Below are 22,500 nucleotides of genomic sequence, written 5' to 3' on the forward strand. Positions count from 1 at the left end.
ATTCTTTAGAAGCTAGAGTTTGGGTGAGGCAGTCAAATGCTGATTAGTGTATTTGATTAGATCTAGCAAGTACATTGTTTTCAAAACAATAGCCGGGTTTTAACTTTTTAACTTCAACACTAGCTAACGGTAGGCTAACGTTACCTGCTGTCAGGGGTAGTGTTATCTAGCTAACGGTAGGCTAACGTTTCCTGCTGTCGAGTGTAGTGTTAACTAGCTAACGGTAGGCTAACGTTACATGCTGCTAAGTATTGTGTTAACTACCTAACGGTAGGCTAACGTTACCTGCTGCTAAGTATTGTGTTAACTACCTAACGGTAGGCTAACGTTACCTGCTGCTAAGTATTGTGTTAACTACCTAACGGTAGGCTAACGTTACCTGCTGCTAAGTATAGTGTTAACTAGCTAACGGTAGGCTAACGTTACCTGCTGCTATGTATAGTGTTAACTAGCTAACGGTAGGCTAACGTTACCTGCTGCTAAGTATTGTGTTAACTAGCTAACGGTAGGCTAACGTTACCTGCTGCTAAGTATAGTGTTAACTAGCTAACGGTAGGCTAACGTTACCTGCTGCTATGTATAGTGTTAACTAGCTAACGGTAGGCTAACGTTACCTGCTGCTAAGTATTGTGTTAACTAGCTAACGGTAGGCTAACGTTACCTGCTGCTAAGTATAGTGTTAACTAGCGTCCCTTGCAGCGATGTTTCGGTTGACTCTAACGTCCGTTTAGGAGCATCAGAGAGAAGTGCAGGCATTTAAGTGGCACCGAAATCCACGTTGCTATTCGGCCCGGTAGATACCGGTAGTTAAGGCACTGGTCGGTACCGTATTAGCACCGGGTCTCGGTACCCAACCCTAGTAACATCTCGTGATGGAAGAGTAGAGACGATTGTAGACAAAAATGAAGAGAGATTTTATCTTAGTTTTTATTTTATGCAAAACATTTCAGTCTCGTCTTTTTTCGTCAACAAAAATGCACGTTAATTTAGTCTTAGTCAGCGTTTTTGGACATCGGCGCAGTCTCGTCATCGTCTCGTCTTAGTCATGGTCAAAAAGGTCGTTGACGAACATATTTAGTCTCGTCTCGTCTGACGAAATGAACACTAAGGGGGGTCATCCTGGTACTTTCAGTGCACTAACTTCTTGCGTTATCTACACTATATACTTAAAACTAAGTGTTTGAAGTGTGCAAGTAGGCGCTTTGAGACACTTTCCGTGACTGTTTTCCCAAGATGGCGCCTGTCTGTATACGTGAACGCTACTGTCTTCGTAAACTATCTTTTTAATAAACTGTCTGTACATTTATAAAGTTCTCAATGCTTGTGTTTACATGTAGGGACCCTCATTATGCTACCGTGGAAGTGTGGTGATAATTTGAGCCTTGTTAGTGGTGTAGAAATAGAGATTTCTTTTTACTTTACCCTCTGCACCGACAACTAGCGTTATAAGCTAATTAGCGGTTAGCGCTAAAACTAGTCACATTCGATTAGCATGAAAACAGATCCCAGAGAACGGTCGACTCTCGGTACACATGTGTTATTAACCCCTAGGTTCATTTTGCGCCGAATTTCTCCTTTAACTAGTTTCTTCCTCTCTGAATGTGTCCTGCAGGGAGCGCAGGTACGAGCGTTTTGTTCAACGAGAACGGAGACGCTCCCGGTCGTTACGACATCTTCCAATTCCAGATGACCAATCACAGCCTTCCTGGTTACCATGTCATCGGCCAGTGGACCAATAACCTGAAACTCAACGTAAGAAGCTGATTGGATCAAAACATAAAAAACAGCAGCTGCTGGTTTTTTAGATTTTAAGTTTACATTTACATTACTATGTGTTGGTTCACTCTCTCTCGCTGTACCTGTCTCTCTCTCTCTCTCTGTACCTCTCTCTCTCTCGCTGTACCTGTCTCTCTCTCTCTCTCGCTCTCTCTCGCTGTACCTGTCTCTCTCTCTCTCTCTCTCTGTACCTCTCTCTCTCTCGCTGTACCTGTCTCTCTCTCTCTCTCTCTCTCTGTACCTCTCTCTCTCTCGCTGTACCTGCTCTCTCTCTCTCTCTCTCTCTCTTTCTGTACCCATCTCTCTCTCTCTCTCTCTCTCTTTCTGTACCCGTCTCTCTCTGTACCTCTCTCTCTCTCGCTGTACCTGTCTATCTCTCTCGCTGTACCTGTCTCTCTCTGTACCTGTCTCTCTCTCTCTCACTGTACCTCTCTCTCTCTCTCTGTACCTGTCTATCTCTCTCGCTGTACCTGTCTCTCTCTGTACCTGTCTATCTCTCTCTCACTGTACCTGTCTCTCCCTCTATCTCTGTGTACCTGTCTCTCTCTCTCTCTCTCTCGCTGTACCTGTCTCTCTCTGTACCTGTCTATCTCTCTCTCACTGTACCTGTCTCTCCCTCTATCTCTGTGTACCTGTGTCTCTCTCTCTCTCTCTCTCTCTGTGCCTGTCTCTCTCTCTGTCTCTGTGTACCTGTCTGTCAGCTGGATGAGATGCAGTGGTCTCGAGGAGATCGATCAGTTCCAGACTCCATCTGTAGTTTCCCGTGTAGACCAGGAGAGAGGAAGAAGATGGTGAAAGGAGTTCCCTGCTGCTGGCACTGTGAGGTACTATAATACTATTTATATAAGTACACACTCGTCTACATCAAGTATACTGTGTATTTATATATTTATATAAGTACACACTCGTCTACATCAAGTATACTGTGTATTTATATATTTATATAAGTACACACTCGTCTACATCAAGTATACTGTGTATTTATATATTTATATAAGTACACACTCGTCTACATCAAGTATACTGTGTATTTATATATATATCTCCTATCCATTATTCTCTTCCTTCATCCACTCACTTCTTCTTTCCTTCCATTCCACTATTTCCTTCATTCCATTATATTTATTTCCTCCTTCTACTCCTCCATCCATATCTCTTTCTATCCACTACTTTCTATTTTCTCCTTTATATATATTTTATATGTCCTTCCTATATATTTTATTTTCTATCCATTTATATATTTCTATTTCATCTCCTTCCTATATATTTTCTCTTTTCTTCATCCATCCTACTATTCTATATATTTCTGTATATATTTCTTCTCCTATCATCCATCCTACTATATATTCTCTATTCCTCCATTATACTATGTCTTTCATCTTCCATCCCTCTTTTATATATTATATTTCTTCCATCTTGTATTTATTTTTCATCCATTATACTATGTATATACTTTCTTTCTATTCTATTATATATTTCTTTTTCCTTCTCCTTCCATCCATCCACTACTATTATTATTCCTTCATCTATCCATGTTCATATATTTTATATTCTTCTACTATATGTATTTTCTTCTTTCATTATATCTTTTATATTATTATATATTTTATTCCATCTATTATACTTATTTCTTCCATTGTGTGTATTTTCATCCATTATACTATTTATATTTATATCCATCTTTCCTTATTTTCTTATATGCATATTATCTTTTTCATCCATCCATTATACTATATATTTTATATTTTCCTTCTATTTCTTTCCATTATGTATTTTATATTTTTCTATATTTTATATATTTTCTATTCCACTCCCCATTATACTATACTATTCCTCTGTATTTCATCCATGCTATACTATTATATTTATTTTCATGTATACTGTATATTTTATATTTTCATTCTATATATTATCTATGTATTTATATGTGCTCTCCACTAGTATACTGTGTATTTTATATTTTCGTCTACTCCAGTATATATATTTTATATTATTATCTGTGTCTCTTGTCGTCCATCATTATATGTGTGTGTGTCCACTCATGTGCATGTTATACTGTGTGTGTCTGCTCCTGTCCTACATAGTGTGTTCATCTGTTGTGTTTATGCTCAGTACTCTATCGTGTGTGTTGTGTGTCTGATAGTATCAAGGGTGCACAGTTTGTCACTCTATCAGTTGTTGTGTGTTGTCTAGATTATCAGGTGTGACTGTGTTGTGATTTATATAGTTCCTCATCTACATCAAGTTATGCTGTGTGTTTAGCATGTGTTTGTTCATAGTCTTATGTGTTTGTGTGTTTTTTTTTGGTCACATCAGATTATACTGATGTTGTTATTGTTTGGCACACTGGTCTACATAAGTTATGCACAGTGTGTTGTATAGTTATATATAGGAGTGCTTACGTCTACATCAAATTATGCACATGTGTGTTATATATATTATATAAGAGTGCACATTCGTCTACACATCAAATTATGCTGTGTGTTTGTGTATTTGTATGTAGTGCACTTTCAGTCTAATCAGAGTGTATGTGTGTTTATATATTTATAGTGCACTTTTAGATCTACATCAAGTGTGCTGTGTGTTATATGATTTATTGTCAAGGTTATACTGTGTGTTACATGTGTGTTTATGTGCACTTTCTCTTACATCAAGGGTGTACTTTGTGTGTGTGTGGCATGTTTGTCATAATGCACTGGGTCTACATCAATTGTCACTGTGTGTTTATGTGTGTTCTCTCAGGAGTGCACTTTCAGGTCTACATCAGGGGTGTGCACCAGTGTGTTGTATGTTTGTATGGGGTTACACACTTTCTCCTACATCAAATTATGCTGTGTGTATGAGGGTATATTTTGTAAGTGCACTTTCTCTACTTTGTTGTGTTTTGTTTTTTTTCATCAGTGTCTGTGTATGTTTTGGTTTCCTCACTCCCTCATCTTGTATTTGTTGGTACATTTTAGTTTTTTTGTTTGTATGTTTCTTGGTATCTTGTGTTTTGTATTTTTTTATTTTTTTTCCCCCCTCCTTCCTTATACTATTTATTTATTTTTCTCCATCTATTTATATATCTCTCCCATTCCTTCCTATATTTATTCTCTCCCATTCCACTATTATTTATCCATTATTCTTTCCCTTCTATATTTATATTCTCTATTCTCTGTCCCCATCCTTCTTTTCCCCCACTTTTCTTCTCTTCCCATCCATATTTTATATTCCTCTATATTTATCCTTCCTTTCTATATTCTCTCTATCCACTACTATTCTTTCCTCCTCTATTTTTCTCTCTTCTCTTCTATCTTCTCTATATCTCCATTTTTTATTCTTTTCTCTCTCCACTTTTCTATATTTTCTTCTTATTTTCTCTTCTCTATTTCTTCTCTCTCCTTCTCTTTTCTTTTCTTTCCTCCTTCTATTTTCCTTTCATCTTTTTTCTCCCTTCCTTATTATTTATTTTCTCCATTCTACTTTATATATCTCCTTTTTTCTATTTTTTTTCTCTCTATTTTTATTTTCTCCTTCCTTCTTCTATACTTCTCTATTCACTATTATTTCTTTTTCTTATCCTCTTACTTGTGTATTTTTCTTCTTTCTTTTCTTCTTTTCCTCTATCTCACTATGTTTGTCTCTCCTCATATTGTGTTGTCTATCTTTCTCTTTGTATTCTCTTTTCTTTTTTTGTATTTATATTTTCATGTATTTTTGCTCTCTCCACTATCCTCTCCATTCCTCTCTCCTCCACTCTCTCATCCATCTCCTTTCTATTTCCCCTATTTCTTATACCTCCTTTCTCTCTCTCCCCTCTCTCCTCTTTCTCTCTCTCCTCTCTCTCTCCCTCTCTTTCTCTCTCTCCTCTCTCCTCTCCTCTCTCCCTCCATCTCCTTTCTCCTCTCCTCTCTCTCTCTCTTCCTCCCTCTCTCTCTCTCTCTTTCTCTCTACTCTACTTCTCCTCTCTCTCCTTCTCTCTCTCTCTCTCTCTCCTCTCTATCTCTCTCTTTCTTTCTCTCTCCTCTCTCTCCTCTCTTCTCTCTCCTCTTCCTCCCCTCTCTCTCTCCTCTCTCCTCCTCTCCTCCTCTCTCTCTCCCCCCTCTCTCCTCTCTTTCTCCTCTCCCTCCTCTCTCTCTCCCTCCTCTCTCTCTCTCTCTCCTCCCTCTCCTCCCTCTCCTCTCTCCTCCCTCTTTCTCCTCTCTCCTCTCCTCCTCTCCTCTCTCTCTCTCTCTCTCCTCTCCTCTCTCTCTCTCACCTCTCTCCTTCTCCCTCCTCTTTTCCTCTTTCCTCCTCTCTCTCTTTCTCTGTCTCTCCTCCTCCCCCTCTCTCTCTCCTCTCCTCCCTCTCCCTCCTCTTCCTCCTCTCCCTCTCTCCCCTTTCTCCTCTTCTCTCTCCTCTCTCCTCCCTCTCCTCTCTCTCTCTCTCTCCTCTCCTCTCTCTCTCTCTCCTCTCTTTCTCCTCTCCCCTCCCTCTTCCCTCTTTCTTCTCCTCCCTCCTCTCTGCTCTGCTCAGTTCGTGGTGGTATGTGATCCTTCCCGTTGGCAAACCCCTCCCATATTGTGTAGGCCTCCATCGCCATCCTATCCTGCCCACCGTGGTGATCACCTTCATCCGCTTCAACGCACCTCGTCAGGGCGTGGTGGAAACTCAGTTCGTTCTGCTGACAGGTCAGCGCTACCAGAAATAACACGACTGGGACCTCTGTTTGGATCAGAATTTAGATCAAATGTTTATAGATTAGATAGATTAGATTAGATAATACTTTATTTATCCCACAATGGGGAAATTCACTTATTACAGCAGCAGTTTTTCACAATAAAAACAAACCAACAAACAACCGAACAAACATCAGGCTAACAACAGACAATGAGCAAAAAAAAACAAAGAAAAACACTGAATGAATGTAAAGTGGCATTATATAAAAAGTATTTAGGTAAAGTGAGGTGGCCATAGTGCAAAAAAAAATACTGTAATGTAAGTAAGTAATTGACGTGAAATTAGATTGAAAAATATGTAATTACATAACAGCGAAAGTAATTAACCATAATATAAATTATATTTATATTTAAGTGTGAACATAATATAAATAATATTGAAAAAGTAAGTACTTGGAATGGAAAAGATATAAATACAGATGGAAAAATATAAATACAGATTATATGCATTTATTTTTTACTTACAAGCGTTTGTTTCATACACATGTCTAATATTTATCTTGTGATCTTGCCTGAAACTAAGCATTCATAATGATAATATTTATTGAGAATGTGATAGTGTATGTGAATATGTGTATGCGTGTGTATGTGTATATATATCTATCTCTCTTTCTCTGTCTGTCTGTCTCTCTCTCTCTCTCTCTCTCTCGCTCGCTCTCTGTCTCTCGCTCTCTATCTCTCTTTCTCTGTCTGTCTGTCTCTCTCTCTCTCTCTCTCTATCTCTCTCTCTCTCTGTCTCTCTCTCTCTGTTTCTCTCTCCCTCTCTCTCTCTCTCGCTCTCTATCTCTCTTTCTCTGTCTCACTGTCTCTCTCTCTGTCTCTCTCTCGCTCTCTGTCTCTCTCTCTGTCTCTCCCTCTCTCTCTCTCTCTATCGCTCTCTGTCTCTCGCTCTCTATCTCTCTTTCTCTGTCTGTATGTCTCTCTCTCTCTCTCTATCTCTCTCTCGCTCTCTGTTTCTCTCTCCCTCTCTCTCTCTCTCGCTCTCTATCTCTCTTTCTCTGTCTGTCTGTCTCTCTCACTTTCTCTCTCTGTCTCTCTCACTGTCTCTCTCTCTGTCTCTCTGTCTCTCTCTGTCTCACTATCTCTCTCTCTCTCTCTCTCTCTCTCTCTCTCTCTCTCTCTCTCTCTCTCTCTCTCTCTCTCTCTCTCTCTGCAGGTATCTTCCTGATCTACCTGATCACCTTCCTGATGATAGCGGAGCCCGGTGCGGTGGCGTGTGCGTTCCGGCGCCTCCTGCTGGGCCTCGGCATGGCCATCACCTACTCCGCCATGTTGACCAAAACCAACCGCATCTATCGCATCTTCGAGCAGGGCAAGAGGTCGGTGACGCCTCCCAAATTCATCAGCCCCACGTCGCAGCTCATCATCACCTGCATCCTCATCTCCGTCCAGGTGAGAGAGCCCATACCGGACGCCTGCCTGCTTCTGTTTCCCCAGCGCCACATTCACGGTTCAGATTCAGATTTTATTCAATTCAATTTTATTTATAGTATCAAATCATAACAGGAGTTATCTCGAGACACTTTACAGATAGAGTAGGTCTAGACCAGGGGTCTTCAACGTTTTTTAGGCCAAGGACCCCTTAGCTAAAAGAGAGACGGAGCAGGGCCTCCACCAAATTGAGTTGAAACTGGGTTGCATATTAAATAGGGGTGGGGGAAAAAATCGATACAGTATAGTATCGCGATATTTTTCGTGGCAATACTGTATCGATACACAGACGCCAAGTATCGATCTTTTATTATATATGTGTTGGTCAGTCTGTCTGCTTGACGATCCCATTTTGCACCAATACAATTGAAGGGAGATGAAGAAACATGGAAATGTATCTTGTTAGATAAAACAAATGACAAAATTGTCCTTTGGGGACATCATTTGAAACTGGGAAAAATTTAAAGTTGGAAAAAAGGTAATAAATTGCAATATATCGCAGAATATTGCAATATGTTTAAAATCGTAATAATATCGTATCGTGACATAAGTATCGGGATGATATCGTATCGTGAGGCCTCTGGTGATTCCCACCCCTAATATTAAACTGGGCCTACAATAATGTGTGGGTGGCCTAAAGCCTCTATACATACCTTTTTTATGTTGCATACAATACTAAGCTATTAAAATGATGATAATAATAAACATTCATATCTTTATGCATCACGTTTTAATGTTGAACATACATGTGGCACAGTGAATCCTTAAAGCTTAATGGTATCTGTGGATGGCTACCTCAGTGGCTACCACAATGTTGTGTAAATTTAAAACCAAATCACAAATATGCCTAATAATATGTTGGACTTCTTTGACTCACAATGGTTAAACAATGACTTGGTGTCCCCCTGAAGTAACTCTGAGGACCCCCTGTTGAAGATCTCTGGTCTAGACCACACTCTATAATTTACAAAGACCCAACAATTACAGTAATTCCCTCAAGAGCAAGCATTAGCAGTGGCTATAGCAACAGTGGCAAGGAAAAACTGAACAGTGGCGTAATAGTCACATTAAAGATAATGGATCAGTGACTACAAATGGTAGTCGTAGTAGTTCATGTCATAGTAGGGCACAGCAGGGTTTTTCAGGGTTCAGATTTAGGTTTTATTTGACATTGACCGTAACACTGGACGAACCACATGCACAGCTTTAGTGTTTTAGCTCACTTGCTAATTTTCAACACCTGTCCACGGGAGGCTTTTTTCAAAAACTAATTAACTAACAAACAGAAAACAACTGTAGTAATAATACTGCTTATTAGAGGTGGTACGGTTCACAAAACCCACGGTTCGGTTCGTATCACGGTTTTAGGGTCACGGTTTTCGGTTCAGTACGGTTCTTGTTATTTTTTCTTTTAATCTTTAACGCTCCAGAATATACTTCAGCATATGATATATAGCTAAAATTAGCATATTGAATGCATGTTGCACAAAACATGCACACAGTGGCAGTTCTATATATTGTTTTATTTCATCATAGGTACCATGAAATCCAAAATGTTCCCACACACCAGACTATAAACGACGCTGGCGCATCCTCCAGCTCCGGTCAGCCTCTCTCCCACTGGACATTTCTGCAGGTGACGTGACCTGCAGCGGCAGCACGCCACTTGAGGAGCGGTCGGCTCGGTGTCTCTCAAAATCTGACGAAAATCTTTTAAACTGACCTTTGTCGATCTGAAATGAAGACAGATTCAGCAACTGCATGGCCTATTTCTCGCTTAAAATGTTTTCAGAAACACATTTCGTTGAACTATTTTAGTACAATATGAGATCGTAGTCTGAACGAGCCGCCATGACAGTCTGTTTTGAAATTTGGGACCAGCCAGACCCATGTGACGCGATCGTCCAATCAGCTGCCATGGTTTGCGTTTGTCACGCCCATCCCGCTCGTCATTTCCAGTTAGTGTTTTAACATAGGTGTATAAAGTGGGCACTATGGCAGTAAGAGGTTAGTTCAGCTTAACAGTGTACTGACGAACCGTGCGGTACACACACGCTCCGAACCGAGACTAGCGAACCGAGCGGTTCGGGTGTTTTTTCATGAACCGTACCACCCCTACTGCTTATAATAAAAGTAATTCTAACAATGCTCACAATACGATACCACACGCTAGCACGCATAGGAGCCAATACCGTGGGTGCTCCGGAACTCAAGCACCCACGGAAAATACCGAGCACCTACGTGTGCCAGACTGCCAGTAGGCTTCATTCATTTCAAATTAAGCATTGCAGTCGGTGCTGAGTGGCGCGTCTGTCATAGTGTGATTGGTTATGTCGCTGCCAGTCCCCTGCTCCATATCCTATCCACCAATCACAGCATCTCAAGGATGAAAACGCCTCTTTTAGTGACCCCCCCTCCATCCCACCACTTAGTACATGACGCATCTCCAATATTTACCCGTGTTTTACCTCTTCTCTGGTTACGCAACTTGTTTTTTAAGGTCTGATAGGATGAATCTATCTCTGTTAATCCAGTTTGTTTCGATAGCCAGGCCCAGGCCCACTAATTCACGTTTAGGCCTATAACAGCCAGTGGTTCCCAACCTTTTTTCCTTGGCGCCCCCCATACTTAAGTCTAAGAAAAGCTGAGCCCCCCCCTCCCCACACCCCCCGAAACCGAAGTTGAGGTAACTCTTGAGATAGAGCCTTACTCTTTTTTGATACAGCACTTTTACGTTTCTCCGCCATGTTTCATTCATAAAATAGTGATGCTGTGGCGGCAGGAAAGACGAGGATGATAGCAGCGGCTAGCTACTAGCCTCAAACCAGATAAAGACTTGGGGCCCCCCCTGTGATCTTAGCCGCCCCCCTGAGGGGTGCCCGGACCCCAGGTTGGGAACCTCTGCTATAGGCTACTAGACCGGTGGTATTGATTCTTCATTTCCCACCAAGCTGATCGTTGTTACGTGTCAGTTAAACTTCTCATCTCCAGTCCTCTCTGTATCTGTGAGAAGTGGCGCTGTCCTGAGTTGAAAGACAGCCAACTTTACGTCTTTATTGTCCAGTTAATAGGCGTGTGTGTTCGTGTCGGCCGCTGTCCGTTTCCTACGGTTCTGAAATGCAAACATTTTTATGACTACTTTTTAAAGGGCGTGCGCCCGTGAGCACCCACGGAGGAAAACATAAATCGGCGCCTATGCTAGCACGTAGCCGACGGCTGTACAACACGTCAATGTGGGACATGAAATGTAGGATTAGAACAACAAGCAGAGTTGCCAGAAAAAGATTACATTTCCGAGCAAAAAACGCACACAGAACCGCCCAAATTTCTTGGCGGAAATCAGACCAATCCAGCAACAATGAGTCAAACTGCCGATTCAAACTGACACAGAATTATTTGCTTCATTTATCACCGGCTAAACTGGCTCGTAACTTTACAATGTTACCGGCCAAAGTTAATTTTTACCTGCATTTGGCAAGTTGGCGGGTGTCAATTTAAAGCCCCTGGTAGTAAAACCAGGGCTTTGCCCCTTGTAAATTACCTGTGGTGTTGATTCAATGCTGTTAACTTCTCTTCGTTCTTGGTGTCGTGTGTTTCAGGTCCTCGGTGTGTTTGTGTGGTTCGCCGTCGTCCCTCCTCACACCATCATCGACTACGAGGAGCTCCGCCCCCCGAACCCGGACCAGGCTCGAGGCATCCTGAAATGTGACATGTCTGACCTGTCAATCATCTGCTGCCTCAGCTACAGCATCGTACTCATGGTAACGTAGCCAACCGATCTGGCGGTTATCTGTGATTGGTCATCCGATGATGAAGAGCAGCTCTTAAGAAATACAGACTTTTTGGGGTGTCACGATTCCAGCATTTAGTTGGCTTACCGGCTGGTATCATGCAGCTAAAGACACAGAGTAAAGTTGGCTTACCGGCTGGTATCATGCCCCTAAAGACACAGAGTAACGTTGGCTTACCGGCTGGTAGCACGCAGCTAAAGACACAGAGTAACGTTGGCTTACCGGCTGGTAGCATGCAGCTAAAGACACAGAGTAACGTTGGCTTATCGGCTGGTAGCATGCAGCTAAAGACACTTAGTAAAGTTGGCTTACCGGCTGGTAGCATGCAGCTAAAGACACAGAGTAACGTTGTCTTATCGGCTGGTAGCATGCAGCTAAAGACACAGAGTAACGTTGGCTTACCGGCTGGTAGCATGCAGCTAAAGACACAGAGTAACGTTGGCTTATCGGCTGGTAGCATGCAGCTAAAGACACAGAGTAAAGTTAGCTTAGCGGTGGCCTGCAGCAGTTCTTTTCCAGACTCCGTGGCCGTTGCCGGAGTCAGAGATGACGGAGAAACAGCAGAACTGGAAAATCCTCCTGCTTCCCTTAAAGGTCCCATGGCATGAAAATGTCACTTTATGAGGTTTTTTTAACATTAATATGAGTTCCCCCAGCCTGCCTATGGCCCCCCAGTGGCTAGAAATGGTGATAGGTGTAAACCGAGCCCTGGGTATCCTGCTCTGCCTTTGAGAAAATGAAAGCTCAGATGGACCAATCAGGAATCTTCTTATGAGGTCATAAGTAGCAAAGTTACCTCCCTTTCTCTGCTTTGCCCGCCCAGAGAATTTGGCCCCCCCATGAGAGAGAGACATCATGGCTTTCAAACGAGCAAAGTGGCAGTTGGTCAAGACCACACCCCCACCTTGCCCCCCCCCCCCCTCTCCTCCTCAATAGCTACAGACAGCGCAAATTAATAAAACATATGATTTCCCATGGGTTAAAAAAGCCCAGAAGGTAAAGAATGTGGGCTCCTACGGGACTTCATGGTGCATTCATGTGCACCTCGTTAAACTCATGGTGCATTCAATTGCCCCTCTTAAACTCTGAGAAACTCAAACTGTTGGTGTAAAGTACCCTTCTCTGCATTGTCATCACTGCTGGAAAAAAAAAAATCTAATCAAAAATCTAATCGAATTGTGACCTTAAAATCAAAAGTCAAATCGAATCGTGACACCCCTAGAATAAAAAAACAACCATAACGCCGAGCAGCTCTAATAAAAACAGATCTCAGACCGAGCAGCTGATCCGTATTCACGCTTTTGCTTTGTGTGAACTTGCCTTCTGACGTAACATTGACAGAGAACGGGAATCAAGTGTTGTGCGAGGCTGTGCTGCCTTTGTTGCTAGGTAACCTGCATCATTCTTGTTTCTAGGTAACGTGTACGGTGTACGCAGTGAAGAGTCGCGGCGTTCCGGAGACGTTTAACGAAGCGAAGCCGATTGGATTCACCATGTACACCACCTGCATCATCTGGCTCGCCTTCGTACCGATCTTCTTCGGCACCGCCCAGTCTTCGGACAAGGTTGGTTTTCTTCTTACTGAGAGCTCAAATAAAGACTTCTGTAGCGCATCGCGGATAGGGTTGGGCATCGTTTGGATTTTAACGATTCTGATTCCAATTCTTTGAGCGGTGGAGTTGAAACGGGTCACATGCTTATTTCACAAATAAGAGGAAAGTTTTATTTTGATTCAATGCAGACGGAGCTTTTTCAATGTAAAATAAAGCCACACTAGAGTGCCGCTTACTGCGCTCCACGGCTGCAACACAACAAGCGCCTGGCCGCTACGGTAACCAAAACTTGCACATGTTAAATTTGGAACCCGTGATCAGATTTGAAACCAAAATCTTCCAAGCGATTCCAATAACGAAACGATTCCACTGGGAATCGTAATTTTTGAACCGATTCAAAAATCAAACCGAATCAAGTAGAAATCGGTTCTCGATGCCCAACCCTAATCACGAACTGTATTCTCACTCTCGTCTTCCATTACTCGTGATCAGCTGTTGAGGTAACTCAGTCTGTATCAGGCCCGCAGGAAGTGCGCCGGGCTTTGAAGTCAATGTGTCACAGCAGCAAAGTGGAATTAAATCTTCCGTGTCGGTCACGTGATGCCCTCTGGGTCAAAAAGACTTCCCTACAGTACGTGGACCAAGAGATTTCTGTAAATCAGTGGATAAATTTTTTTGAGCGTCACAACTAGAGGATGGATACCCAATCCGAGCTGGGCCGGGCCGGGTTCAGACAGATATTTAGAAATTATGTTTGGGTCGGGCTCGTTTTTTTTTAAATATGTCAGGTCCATATGTGTTTGTGTTATGTGGTGAATGTGAAAATTAACTGCTTCCTCCTCTGTCAGCTCTAGACACTGAACAGAAATAAGCAGAGAAATCAGACCAATCACAAAAGCTGGTCAGTCTGACATCATGCTGCCTGAGCTCATTACTATTCATGAGCTCGCCCAGTTGGGCTGGGTAGAGGATTCTGACTGCCAGGCTCTCATTGGCTAGCTGTTAGCCAATCGGATTCAAACAGCTTAGCTTGTTGAATATTAATGAGAACTGGCACAAATCGAGCCGAGTCTTCCTGCAGGCTTTCTATACCACGCAAGCTTTAAACAAAGTAACCAAGGTTACAGAGTCCATGGTAGACCTTCAGACATTACCACAAAGTCATGAAATACATGTGGCAGGGCTCCTTTAAATTTATTATTACTACTTATTAAGTAGGTGCGCGCCTGTGTTAACGTGCGCTTGTTGTCCCGTGTGCGCTGATGAGCTCATCTGTTGACATTTCTGAATGCCTTCCTACGGTTACTTAATAAAAGCTTTCCACACAAACAAACGTACATGTGTCAGTATGAGGGAACATTTTTTTTGATTTTAACTGTTTCGGGCTTGGACATAAATATCTAAATTCCTGTCGGACGCGGGCTGGGCTCGGATAGAAAAATGTTGCCCGATCTGCACTCTAGTCACAACCAGGGTTCAAAATTAGCACCGTTTACCAGCCAAATGCTGGTGAAATATGCAAGTGGCTGGTAGATGGTAGATTTGCTTCACTCACCAGCCAAAAAACCCAATGGTAATCTATTGAGTGGCTGGTAATATTTGAACATTCACTAGCCATTTTGGCATTTTGGTAGACAAAAAAGTTAATTTTGAAGCCTGGTCACAACCCCCGCAAAATGACTCGTTTAACTATCAGAATGTAACGTATTCTGTCCGATAACATTTGGAAAGTCTCCACTAGAGAAGAAGCTCCAGCGTTCTGGACGTCTCCGTGGTCAGACCAGCTCATTTCATTCAAATAACTTTAAAAGCATTGCTTCGCGGGCGATGTTGCTACGTCTGCTCTGCTCTACGAGACTTCGTCTTTCGACTTTATCGGCGGCTGGTTTGACCACGGTGTATTTCTGTGTGAGAGCTGCTACGGTTTGCTGCTCTGCTGCATCGCAGATTTGCAAGTAGCTCAATCCTGCGGCGTACACCTGGTAGCTGGGTCTGATCAAGGTCGGATTGCGTTCTCGAGTAAGCGACTACGGTAGCGAGTAGTATGAAAAGCTGAAAAATCACCCAAGGAGGTTGGTTGGGTGGATGGGTCAAACAACACAGGACTGTACGTTCTCTTAATACATCCATGACTTCATATGTTCTCTTAATACATCCTGAGCAGGGGCGGATCTAGAAAAATATTTCTGGGGTGGCGAGAGGGGGGCAGGAATTTTTGAGGGGTGGCAACATATGTCAGATGTATATTTACTGAATTTAATCAGTTATCACAGTTTGATGAGAAATAGTATATACACACTACAAAAGGGCACAGGCTGCCATTTACAAACTCATCCAGACAAACCTCATCTCATGCAATCAGTGTCCTGCATTTGGGTTTTCATTTGAAACAGTTCATATTAGGAATAATTGACCGTACAATGTGATCTCACTTAATAGGAGATATATAAGTATGATAGAAGTAAGGGGCATTATCACAGGAAAGGCATTAAGTTAAGGCACAGGTGATGAGAGGCAGATGTGTGAGAGGGGAAGCAAACTGTTTTGGACTGTGTCAGAGAGGCAGCGCTGCAGGCAGCATTTGTATAAGATTAGGAACTGTCATTGATTAGTTCTAACCATCAGACTGTGTTAACACATACTAACATTTTAGCCTGGGAGAGTATTTTTAGGTTCATTTGTTTATTTTTTGTTTTATTTATATATATTTTTTATTTTTTATATTTATTCTGAGCAATAGATCTAAAATACATTATATACAAAATATAAAAACTCATCTCCCCATCTCATCACACTTTCACACTGACAACTTTCCCTAATTATTCATATTTAAGCTTTGTCATTTGTTGTTCTTATTCATATCTTAGTATACTATGCATCAACAATTTCCATACCGTGTGGACCAGCTTGACTGGAGATGGTTGCTGATGGCCCAGGCACTCTGCTTTCCCTTTCACTGTCCGAGCCCTGCACGTTCTCTTGTCTCTCGCTTTCTCCCTCCTCCTCTCGGTGATGCTCTCCCTCCATATCTTCACCGCTGTGGTCTTCTCCCACCTCCTCCTGTCCCTGGTCGCCTTGGCCTTGTATTCTGTCTCTGTCACGTTTCTGTTGCCCTTTTCTCTCTCCTTCCACCTCTTTTCTCTCTCCCTCCACCTCAACTTCTCCATCTACCTTGCTCACTTGTTCATTTTCTATTTCTCTCGCCTTTCTCTTTGGAGACAAAAACTGAATATGCTACCTTTCCTCTTCATTTCTGTAAGATTCAAAGTAACGATGTTTTCCTTGACAGACGTTGAATCAATATTAGCTTTTGTAGCCTACTTTACACAGAACAAACGTCAGACCCTAAGTAACATTATATGTATAGTTGGCGAAATAAAGTTCTTCAACCTGATTTTTATCATCTCAAAATCAGCATCGGAACTATGCTAGCACTGTGCTTTCGTTATAATTTCATTTCTTGATAGATGTTAATCCGTTTTGACCTCTTTCCTCCTGTGTCTCCATTCCTCTCGACTCCTGGCTCCCTCGCTTCGCGCCCCTCAGTTTTCCAAACAAAACAGGCTCTCTCCGCTCTGGCGTCATCTTATGCTGCATTCACTGCAGTCGGACATTGGAGACGCACGCTCGTAAATTGTCAAATTGGCCATAACTTTTACCGTAATTCGTTGCTGCCAACTGGGGTGGCAGCAGGGGTGGCAAGGCTTTTTTTAGGGTGGCATTTGCCACCCTATGCCACCCCGGTAGATCTGCCCCTGCATCCACGAGTCCATACGTTCTCTTAATACATCCATGAGTCCATACGTTCTCTTACAGTTTTTTACGATCACTACGACACTTTTTTCAATACTTTTAACAACTTTCCTAAACTCTTAACACAGTTAGCACAACATCCGTCTGTGTAGGCTATACAATTAACACATTTGTTGTTGCTTTGACACAAAATGCATACAGTTAACACAAATTTAAAATGCTTGAACTTCTTTTACACACAAGCTCCACCAAAACCAAAACAATGGATCTTTACTGCCAAATTTACAAATGCTTTCACACTGTATGTCAGAACAGATAACATCATGGTCTAAACCTACTTATAGGCTAAAGTCAAAGTGAACAGCTGATCATATTGTAAATTGAAACACAAATATATCCCCTGCATTTTATACATGCATTTACTGTATTGAGAAACAGCTGATTGAAGTTATAGATCAATCACAGCTGATTCCCTTCTAGGAAACACACTCAGGTGTTGAGGTTCTTTCAATCACATGATCATATGGTAGTACAGTAAAAGAGGACCTATTTGAACAATATACTGTAGATGAACACAGGAAATAAGAAAAATGCCTTCATAAGGGAGAGGAAGAGGAGTACCAGGACAATTCTGCCTCTGTCTCCTTTTTTTCATAAACCGTACATTCTATAAAGCTACTCTGAGATGGGTCAATCATTTTTTGTATTGAATCTCTGCAGCAAAAGAAACAAATTGGTGAGCGGGTAGAGCAGGCGCACATATACTTGGAGGTTTGTGCCTCGACGCAGAGGTCCAGGGTTCAAATCTGACTTGTGACGATTTCCTGCATGTCTTCCCCTTTTTTTTCCCTTTCTTTCAACTAGCTGTCCTGTCAAATAAAAGGCGGAAAAGCCCAAAAAATAATCTTCAAAAAAAATCTACTAAACCCAACAAAACAAAAATGTAGAGAGGCTTCAACAGAAACTACAGTGCAATATGATCAATACAATCACTTGTGTCTGTTGTATAAGGGCGGACCTGACTGACACATATAAAATAATGCAGTTTCTGTTATTCCATGGGATGTTAGTGTTTTGTATGACATTGTGCTATGATTGACTAAATGTTCCTGTTGGGAGAGAACATGTGTTAGTGTTGTGGAAGAAGTATTTGATTTTGAGACATGATTGCATTGTTTTGGTAAACATAGTGTATTGTGTTAGTGAATTATTGTATTTTGAAAATCAGTGTTGGAGTTTAGTTTACAATGTGTGATTTTGAGCATGAAATTAACCAATCGTTTTGCCAATCGTGTGTTGTAGGTGTGTTGGTGCGTTAAGAGTTTAGGAAAGTTGTTAAAAGTATTGAAAAAATTGTCATAGCGATCGTGAAAAACTGTAATACACCCATGAGTTCATACGTTCTCTTAATACACCCATGAGTTCATATAGTACAGGCCAAAAGTTTGGACACACCTTCTCATTCAACGCGTTTCCTTTTTATTTTCATGACTATTTACATTGTAGATTCTCACTGAAGGCATCAAAACTATGAATGAACACATATGGAATTATGTACTTAACAAAAAAGTGTGAAATAACTGAAAACATGTCTTATATTTTAGATTCTTCAAAGTAGCCACCCTTTGCTTTTTTATTAATAAGGGAAATAATTCCACTAATTAACCCTGACAAAGCACACCTGTGAAGGTAAAACCATTTCAGGTGACTACCTCATGAAGCTCATTGAGAGAACACCAAGGGTTTGCAGAGTTATCAAAAAAAGCAAAGGGTGGCTACTTTGAAGAATCTAAAATATAAGACATGTTTTCAGTTATTTCACACTTTTTTGTTAAGTACATAATTCCATATGTGTTCATTCATAGTTTTGATGCCTTCAGTGAGAATCTACAATGTAAATAGTCATGAAAATAAAGAAACACATTGAATGAGAAGGTGTGTCCAAACTTTTGGCCTGTACTGTACGTTCTCTTAATACATCCATGAGATCATGTCGGAGAGTGGCGCGGACGCCACACGCCACCCGACGGAAAGGAGAGAGAAAGAAAAGCAGACTGCAGCGGTCCGGAGGATAATTAACTAGTTGGGATTTGGTGTGTGTGCCTCCAAAGCAGCTCCAATGTTCACTCTGTTTCCGGTCTAGTGCTCTTTTCAATCTCTGTTTTCTTTTTCTGGGCGAAGACGAAAAGAATTTGGATTTTGAATACGTGTTGGTCCTCGGTTTCCTTCTTCAAACTAGCCGGGGGCCGGGAAGCTACGATACCCGTTAGCAGCATTAGCAGCCGCTGTGAGTCGAAAACACGAAAGGTGGAGCAGTATGTCCTGTATGTCCCTTAAAGGCCGTACACACCGGGACGAATATCGGCGCGCGTTATTAGCCAGCGTTTTTCAACGAGTTTTTTGCGTTCACACCCAAGCGATTTTCGCTGACGATGAGCCGAGTGAACATGCAAATTCATTCCCTGACATTAGATGGCGCTTAATGTAAAACAGACGTACCCCGGTACACAAGGTGGCGATTGTCAAACGTTTGTGGGAAAAAGTTACAAGCCTATGTACATGAAAGACAATTAAGTGAAATGAAACTCACCATCAAGGCCCATTTGCTCTGCGATACCACTCCACAGCAGTTCTCTTTTGTCAAGATTTTTGTAGTCGCGTTTGTCATAAAGTGCTTTATGTTCCGACACCAACGAGACCAGCAGCTCCACGTTCATCTCGCCTTGCATCTTCCTCGTCTTATTTCTTCCCAGCAGCATAGAACGCTACTTGGCGTATATCTTCTTCGCCGTTACGTATGTGTGCCCGGCAAGACCGTTTTGTGTTTGAGCGCCCCCAAGTTGTGTTTTACTGTAACTTCGGAAGCTCCAGACACGTGAGCAAAAGCGCCAATCTCATTGGTCGGATAGTTTTTGACGCGGCGCGTCAAACCCCAAAAGACGAGCCCGAGGTGTTTTTAAAAAAAAATAACGCTTTTACGCGTGGCGTTTTTCGCGTCGGTGTGCACACTCACATTGGCGCCCTTTGTTTAGTCACGAGGCGTTAAACGTCGGCGAATATCGCGCGCGAAATTCGTCCCGGTGTGAACAGGCCTTTACCGGCTAACGTATTTCTTTTTGTTTTTATTGTTTTAGAAAAGATAGAATGCACAAAATTCAATGCAATAATACAGTGTCAATTATAAAAAAGACCTCTTTCTGTTAACCCCATCCCACCCGCAACAAAACCCTTATGCCGAGGAGAAGAGGATAAGGAAAAACAAATAAAAACAAGAGAAGGAAAATAGAAACATGAAAATGAAAGTAGAAGTAATAATAATTATAATAATAATAACAACAATAACAACAACAACAACAACTAAAATAAATAAATACGGCTAACGTATTTCAAGAGGGAGCATCATTGTGGAGCATCTACCCCAATAGAAATACTTGGAATTGATGGTGGTGGTAAATATTCATGAATATTTACCACCACCAGATTTTGATAATCAACAACTAAACACGTTACACACTGGGACTTTAAACCCAACCGTCCCGTTGTTTTTCCCTCGTGTCACGGAAACGTAAGCGCCCACCCACGATCTTTTCCTTAACTGAAGGGGCCGTGTTCATTTGATGGGCCCCATCACAGAATTTTCTGCGATTTCTTGAAACTGCCACAGATTTTGAGTTCGTTATGTCTCGTCAAGTTTGTTAAATTTAGTTACTGATGTTTTGTCTTGTTGTATACTTCCTGTTTTATTTTGTATTCACCTTTCCTTCTTGTTTCAGATCCTGACTTCCCCCCCTTTTGTGTGAGTTTCCCGCCGTTGGGATTAGGGCTGTGCTCGATTAAAGAAATTCTTAGTCGACTAACACTCATTTAATCGTACCGACAAATCGATTAGTTGATTTAATCGACAGATCTGTAAATCTGATTTTCTCTGCAAAGAGTCAAGCATAAAGCACCACTTTAATTCTTGTGTTTACCAGAGATGAGCTCGTACTTTTCTTGGAAATAAGTCATTCAGCATGAAAACAGCATCAGACATGACTAATGGACTAAAGAGATCTAAGTTGACTAAGACCAAAACCACCGATTAGTCAACTAATCGACTATAAGAGGGAGCAGCGCTAGTTGTGATAGACTACGTTCACATGCAGCCAATAAGCCGTTCAAAACCGGAATATTAGCAATAACCCGGTCGCGCATGGCCATGTAAACACCGGCAAAAACCTGAATATGCTACCTGGGTTACCCTTTTACTAACCCGAAATTTTGGTCATGTAAACGCGTATCGGCATATCTCCATCACAAGGAACATTGATTTGTGTTCTGCGCATGTTCTATTGGCAAGGAGTCTCGGTCTTTTGAGTAGAGGAACTTCTTGTATGCGCCAGAAAACATAGTTATAATAATAATTATATACTATAATAATATAGTTATATATATATATGTCAGTGCAGAAAACCTGCGCGCAGTATACCGGAAGTAAACAAGAAGTAGAGTAAACATTATATACTGTCTATGAGGTAAACATGGCGAGACGCAGCACAGCACCACACTTTAGGAGCGAGGAGGAAACCAATGTCTTTATTAGTGTGGTGAAAACCATGAATATAATGTCTTTTATTAGTGTGGTGAAAACCATGAATATAATGTCTTTTATTAGTGTGGTGAAAACCATGAATATAATGTCTTTTGTTGACGGCAGAAAGTACCGAGATAGTGAGATTTATAAGAAGGTGACCCAAAAGTTATTGCGTCTTAAGGTTGTCCGTAGGCTACGTCCAGACGCTAACCGTGCCTCGCCGATTACAAATTCCATGTAGGAGTAACTCTCTCTGCTTTCGCATGTAACCGGGTTATTCCGAATGTTTCAGAAACCCGAATAGTGACCTTAAAGGAACACGCCGACTTATTGGGACTTTATCTTATTCACCGTAACCCCCAGAGTTAGACTAGTCCATACGTACCCTTCTCATCTCCGTGCGTGCTGTAACGCTGTCTGATGGCTCCAGTATTAGCTTAGCCTAGCACAGATCCTGCAGGTAACTGGTTCCAACTAGCTTCTGCTCCCAATTGTGACAAAATAACTCCAACATGTTCCTGTTTACATGTTGTGATTTAGCGTTACATAAAAAACAACAAACATGAAAACTCTACTAACCGTAAAACAAACCGGAACTATATTCTCAGACAGGCTTGCTGCGAGCATATCACTCTGCCCAAGTACTATATTCTTCCGCCTGATAATATAGTTCCTGGTTTGTTTACAGTTAGAAGATGGCTGTGTCTCATGTTACGTTGTTTTTTGTACACGCTGTGACTCTACAAATCACAACATGTAAATAGGAACATGTTGGCGTTATTTTGTCACTTATTCTGAGCAGTAGGATTACTGGAACCAGTCACCTGCCTGTTCTGTTATGGGCTGATGCCGCTGGAGCCGTCAGACAGCATTACAGCACGCACTGAGATGAGAAGGGTATGTATCGACTTGTCTAACTCTGG

The 22,500-nt window shown here is 41.7% G+C and overlaps 1 protein-coding gene across 1 annotated transcript in view; it reads left to right on the forward strand.

Annotated features, from left to right (window-relative positions):
* The window catches only part of LOC120559048 (metabotropic glutamate receptor 8-like), a 70,134-nt gene that overhangs the window by 39,911 nt on the left and 7,723 nt on the right, over window positions 1–22,500 (forward strand). Inside the window, exons 8-13 of the mRNA XM_039800471.1 lie at window positions 1,613–1,752; window positions 2,478–2,595; window positions 6,327–6,428; window positions 7,624–7,868; window positions 11,507–11,668; window positions 13,114–13,263. Of these exons, the coding sequence (XP_039656405.1) occupies window positions 1,613–1,752; window positions 2,478–2,595; window positions 6,327–6,428; window positions 7,624–7,868; window positions 11,507–11,668; window positions 13,114–13,263 (917 nt within the window). The remainder of the gene's footprint in view (window positions 1–1,612; window positions 1,753–2,477; window positions 2,596–6,326; window positions 6,429–7,623; window positions 7,869–11,506; window positions 11,669–13,113; window positions 13,264–22,500) is intronic.

Source organism: Perca fluviatilis, chromosome 5, assembly GCF_010015445.1.
Source record: "Perca fluviatilis chromosome 5, GENO_Pfluv_1.0, whole genome shotgun sequence".
Classification (NCBI taxonomy): Eukaryota; Metazoa; Chordata; class Actinopteri; order Perciformes; family Percidae; genus Perca; species Perca fluviatilis.